Source organism: Nannospalax galili, unplaced genomic scaffold, assembly GCF_000622305.1.
Source record: "Nannospalax galili isolate Female #2095 unplaced genomic scaffold, S.galili_v1.0 scaffold390, whole genome shotgun sequence".
Taxonomy (NCBI): Eukaryota; Metazoa; Chordata; class Mammalia; order Rodentia; family Spalacidae; genus Nannospalax; species Nannospalax galili.
Window position 1 is genome coordinate 3,712,668 of NW_008330777.1, and position 6,492 is coordinate 3,719,159.

General features: G+C 34.3%; 1 protein-coding gene across 4 annotated transcripts in view; it reads right to left on the reverse strand.

The window, feature by feature from the left end:
- The window catches only part of Ppp1r12a (protein phosphatase 1 regulatory subunit 12A), a gene marked incomplete in the record, with an annotated part of 154,718 nt that overhangs the window by 36,093 nt on the left and 112,133 nt on the right, over positions 1-6,492 (reverse strand). For all 4 annotated transcript variants that reach the window (XM_008852112.3, XM_008852117.3, XM_008852103.3 and 1 more), the window contains 2 exon segments: positions 491-585; positions 2,067-2,282. In XM_008852112.3, coding sequence (XP_008850334.2) covers positions 491-585; positions 2,067-2,282 — 311 coding nt within the window.

Sequence of the window (6,492 nt, forward strand, 5' to 3'; positions counted from 1 at the left end):
AAAATGCTGTGATCCATAGCCTGGGACAGACATATAGACATACTCCTATGGTAAATTACATACTGATGTAAAATAGTGTTTATTAAAAACAGTACAAAGTTGGATACTAAAGCATGAATACAAAAAAGCTCTCAAGGTCTGTGTCAGCTAAGAATCAGGAAGAAACAATAACAAGTGTTTTTTTTCTTCTTTCCCCCTTTCTAAGTATTTGAAATGTTTAGAAACGATGTATTAGTGTGTCTGTCCTCTTTCCCTGAAGCTTTCCCTTTACTTGGACCTAGCCTCATGCTCTTCTCTCCCATCTTACGGTTACACCAATCCTCAACTTCCTCCTCTCTCAGGACCATGGCCTTGGTATTCTCTCTGTCAGGACACTGTATTGTTCTTCCTGAAACCCAGATTTCACATAACTACAATCTTCATGTACTAACAATATGCTAGATGATAAAGATTTTGCAGCCAATGCAAAAACAGATCACAATGAACTCACCTGTTTTCTTTCTCTTCAATGTCAGATGTACTGGCAAGTCGTCTCGGTATTGTAGGTGCAACATAGGCAAGTCTTGTTCCTTTACTATCTTTTTCCTGATAACAAGAAAAATTACATACGAAATTAATATCAGATTACAAACATTGCTAAAACTATCAAGAAAAGGTTTTTAGCAATGTATATTATATGGCCATCACAATTTACTGTATAGTATTTCCATAGTTTAGTTTCTAAATAAATGAACGAGGTACTACATAAACAATAGCCTGCTCAAACTAATTCTCTTTTCATTCTTCTTAGGTTAGAATTAGAATGATTTAACAAAAGGAAGAAAAATTCCATCTTAATGATTTTTTTCTAGGACTTTTATAAGTCTAAATGTAATATCATTAAGTAACAACACATTTTTCTTTTGGAGAAAAAAAGTCTCAAATATAGTTTATTCAGGAGTCCTGATCATTTACATTATTTAAGTTGTTCACAATCGTGACAATCTATACTTAAAATATTAACATATTCAAAATAAGCATTATCTAAATTATCTATTTTAACAATATGACACTGATACACTACTGTTATACTTGAAAAACAGGCAATTAAGTTATAAAGGGTAAAAATATTGGGCTGGAGAGATGGCTCAGCAGTTAAGAACACTGGTTGTTCTTGCAAAAGATCCAGGTTTGAATCCCAGCACCCACATAGCAGCTAACAACGATCTGTAACTCCAGTTCCAGGGGATTTGACAACCTCTTCTGACCTCCGTGGGCATGGCACAACATGGTGCACTTATCTACATGTAGGCAATACACACATACACATAAAATAAAAATGAATTTAAAAAAAGTAAAAATATTAAAGTTAACTGAGAAGTAAACCACATCAAAATATCTGACAGAGGAAACAGAAAGAAAACTGGACAGAAAAAAGCCCACAGCTGAATCATAGAAAATACAGTAGAAAATAGTTGAGTATTGACTAAATTGCAGTTTGCCTATTTGATGCAATATTAATACTGTCTTTCACAATATAATACAAACTCTTCATTCAGACAAAGATATCTAAGCTGGATGTCATGGCCTACACCTTTAATCCCAAAACTTAGAAAGAAGAGGCAGGCATATCTTTGTAAGGTCACAGTGGCCAGCCTGGTCTACATAGTGAGTTTCCAGGTCAGCTGGGACTATAGGGAGACCCTGTCTCGACCGCCCCCAATTCCCCTAAAAGACCAAGCTATCTGTAACAGATGAAAAGCTGAACCAGCAATTGCAGACAATGGATGAATATAGCTTGACTAGGGTTACATTCTAGGAAAATGTTTCTTAATTCCAGAAAACTTATTAAATAATACATTGTATTATGAAAAAGTAAAGGATTTTTTTTTTAAGTGGAGTAAAATACTGCAAATACAATTCATCTTCCCATTACTTACAGGTACATTCTGTATTATGAAACTGACTAAGTCAGGTGAATTAAGCTAATACCTAAGACCTAAGACCCTGCAGAAAAGTCACAAGATTTACAGAGTGGATGTGCCTGGAAAAGTAGTTTTATTGTAACCAATTATGAAAGAGATTACCTTTTCTCTATTATCCAAGGAAGAAGAAAGCCTTGGACTTGAAGCTGAGCGTATAACACCCGCAGTGTCTTTTTCTTTCTGGGCCTCTTTAGCAGCTGTGATTTCAGCAAGTGCACCATAACTGCCCGTCTTTCTAAGTCCAAGCCTCCAAGATGCAGGAGACTCATCTTTTCTTTCTTCTTCTTTGGGAGAAATTTTTGTAGTTGAGGTTGGAAACTGTTTTTATTTTATAAGAATAAAAAACAAGTTATCAAAACCAATTAGTTCTTAATTTGGAAGTAATTAGTTTACAGAAACTATTTAAAATAGTAAGTGATAGTTTCAGAAAAAGCATATTTACAAAGGTTAATGTCTTAAGACAAAACTATAAAAATCTAAAACTGAAGGAGTAAATAGACTGCCTTTCCAGAGGTTAGCTTTATGAAAACACACTACACACTTTATATCACACAGAAGTATTATGATGCAGATACAGGAAAAAAAAAAAGAGCACACCATAAGGACTCAAAACCATGCATCTCTGGAACCAATATTCATACTAAACTTGTTACATTGTAGCCTAATACACAATTTTGCACATAGAAATGCCTCACCATGGATTTTTCGCCCTTACTGGGCACCAGCACAATGCCAGTTTTGCGCAAGCCCTGCCTCCATGATGCAGGATCTACTGACTCCACAGGCATGAGAGGAGCAATGTAATCAAACTAAAGCCAATTAAAATAAGACAGGTCAAGAGAGACAGACTGAAGGCATTATAACAGAAAAGGGAAGTTAAAAGAAAAAAACCCACACCTTTTCCTTTATTCCAACTTTATAATAAATTAAAGCCTGGGCAATGGCCTAATATTTAAAAATCACTAGGAACAAGTTCTAGTTTCAGCAAGAGGTAATTTAAAAGAATCTAATGAAGAAAATCCCCAAACAGCTAAAGGCAAACAGACAATTACAGCATATGAGTGAACAAAGTATTGCATGCGAGTTTTATTTTCAATGATTTACATACTCTAGGTAAAAAATTTAAATTCAACATAATAAAAATATAATAGCTGGTATTTTCTAACTATATTTAGTTCAATAGTATTTCAAATATCACAGCTTTAAATTTGCTATTTAATTTTCCTACCAAACACTAAATTCAACATTTATTTCAACATTTCAATTCAAAACTATTTTGACCTATAAATAATCACTCCACTTTCAGGGTATCCCAACAGTCCTAAAAATGCAGCAACTGTTATCATGAAATAATTCGGTTCATTAACTTCCCTTCCAGAATTGAAATGATTAAAATCTGAGGATATAGCAATTATGTAGCTGCTACAAGCAAGATACTGTTAACTAAAAAAATTCTTTCATACTTGTCAAAATTTGCTAAAATAAGCAGGTTAACAGAGCTTTAGTTACAGTCCCATGATGCTTTAATACCACTTCATTGATACATTATTTTAGGATACCTCTAGAACTTCTAGTAATTAATTTTTCACCAATATGGTCTATGTATGTCTCATTCCCAAAATGTGAACTGAAGTATTTCAGGGTATCTTAACAAAGCAACAGGAACTCTCAAGATACTCAAGGCTGTGTAAAAAATACATTGGCATCTTTTGGGCACTATGCAAGCTGCGACTCACTTATTGTACCTAAATACTTAATAAATAAAACACAGTGGCATCACTTGGGAACTAAACAAGCTGCAATTCACTTATTTGCACCTAAGTACTTAGTAAAATAAATGAAACAAACAGTCTCTATCCTCTCTTTCCTTCCCCTTCTGTTTTTTTTTTTTTTTTTTTTTGAGATCGGGTCTTACTATGTAGCCCAGGCTGATTTTGAACGGGCAATCCTTCTAAGTCTCTCTAGTGTCAGGATTATAGGAGTGTGCCATCATGGTTGGCTACAAACAGCTATTTATATTGGCCAGTAGCACAGTGAATGGATACACAGTTCAAAAGTTGGAGACTTCTGTGATTATTTTATTCAGTATGCTAGATACTGGACAAATGCTTACTGATTTCTGAGTTTAAGTGCTAGACTATAGTTCGGGCTTACACAGATCATAAGTAAATGAATGTGGCTATGCTCCAGTGAAAGGTTATTTAGCAGTAATAGAATCTGAATTTACGTCATTAAATAGTTCATTAGATATTTTTCTCAACTATTTAAAAATGTTAAAACTGTTCTTAGCTTATTGTTAAATAAAAATAGGTAGTGGACCAGGTTTGGCTACCAGCCACAGTTTGCCAACTCCTGCTCCAAATGCACTTGCCTCAAAGTGTTTTTCCTCTACGACAAAGCAAACAAATAAAAGATAACATTTACTTATTTTTTACCACAGAAGCCAACATTTAACAAATGTTTGCTAGTGTCTGACTCCAAGCTAAGTGCTCTATATGGGTTATCTGAAACTCTACAAGCATACAATGAAATACAATCACTGCTATTCTTTTAGATTTGACACAGCTGAAGTAATAACAGTTTTGAAAGGTAACAACTGATAAACCTTCATTTTACCCATTAAAAATTTAGGTTTAGGCCCTAGCCCATATATTTAAAAATACCTTTTAATTTCACTTGGTGCATGAATAAACCTATTGAAATTCTAAACTATAACTCCCTACTTGAAATTTTCTTCCTTTACTCTTATGGCAGGACACAATATCAATACTTTTCTCACTTCACTCTTCTGACCATTCTGTTTCTTGGTCCTTTGTATTTTGTTCTGGTTAACAACTTTCCTTAGATTATACTCCAATATAAGTTCTCTGTCTGCTCTCAGTTTTCCGTATCCTATCTTGGTTTGTTTCTTTCTGCTAAGGGTTGGAAGTATGCTTCTATATTTCAAGTTAAATATTCATTCTATTCAGCTTATTCTTAAATTTGCTACTCTCTAGTCCAGTGCATTGATTAAATTCCTAGTCTTGAATTTTTCGAATTTGTGTGTGTGTGTGTGTGTGTGTGTGTGTGTGTGTGTGTGTTCATGCACACTGTAGCATGTGTGTACGGCGGTCACAGAACAATTTTGGGGACTTAGTTCTCTCTTTTCATCATGTGGGTTTCAGGGACTGAACTCCAGTTGTCAAGCACAATGGCAAGTGCCTTTTCCCACTGAGCCATCTATTGGTCCCTAGTCTCAAATTTTATTTACCTGTAGAATAGATGACTTAAAACTGTATTTGGAACTTGAAGCTTGGAAGTGTGCAATCAAACACTTTCCCTCCCAAACTTTACCAGCTCTCTATTTCTAGTAATGGCACTACTACTATCTCTTTGATGTCCCTTGTTTAAAACATGACAGTCATGTTAGAGTTCTGTCATCTTCTTCTATTCATAAATTAGGTACCATGTATCCAAATGCCCTTCTGTCTTTTAAAAGCCCATGGCCACTTCCTTAGTTTATATTCATATGCACTGTGGGCATCTTTTCCTCAGTCAGTATCTCAGTATCTTCAAATATACCACTCAGTGTTTCTCTTCTCTCTTTTTCAAGCTCTACAAACCTTCTTGGAAGCTGAAGTGCTATCTATCCATTCTTTAAACTCAGTCTCAAATGTGCTAATCACATCACTTCAAGTCAAATGTCACTTTTTTTTCTACTTTTATACTGTCATGCACCAGCACATTTACATTTTATTGGCATACCCACAGCAAACATCAGTCTTTGAAATTATTATTTTGCTTACTTAGGACACTGGATTCAATGAAGCAGACCACTTAATTCTGAGAAAATTCTGAATTTTCTCTATTCTAGTAAACAAAATATAGCTTACACTTCCTTGGACTACATAACCATACAACAGAATAGGCAATCTGTTTTTAAAAATCCCAACAATACTTATTTTGACTAATAAGAATTATATAAGCTTATTGCTTATTAACAATTTAATGCATAAAATCAAACTGATGGTATTATTTTTTTACTTATACTTTTTATAGTGATGAAGATCAAATCCAGGACATCAATACTGGGCAAGAGTCCTACTGCTACGTTACACTGTTGGACCAAACTGACAGTTTCAACATAACATCTCCACAAATTATCAGTCTGACATTATTTATTAAGAAATGTTTTCTCCCTCTTTTAGTTCAAGAGTTAAGAACTTAAGATAAATCTCAAAAAAAAAAAAAAAATCAAGGCAAAATAAGTGGTTATACCTATTTTTAGCTAAAGTTATCCTGTGCTATTAAAAAGAATATTAACATTTACTGCTGCTTGGTGTGCTTCCATTTGTGATGTACTCCTTGGGATGAAGGCACAAATACATATTTATGCTTTGATAGAGGAAGCTGGGAATTGCAAGATAACTTTGTTTAAATATTAAAAGCAGGGCAGTGACTTGGATCCTAAACTAGAACTCTTTTAAAAATAATTAAAAAGCTCTCCTAGCCTGCACTACTATCCTCAGGCCTCTTGGGGTAAGTCTAT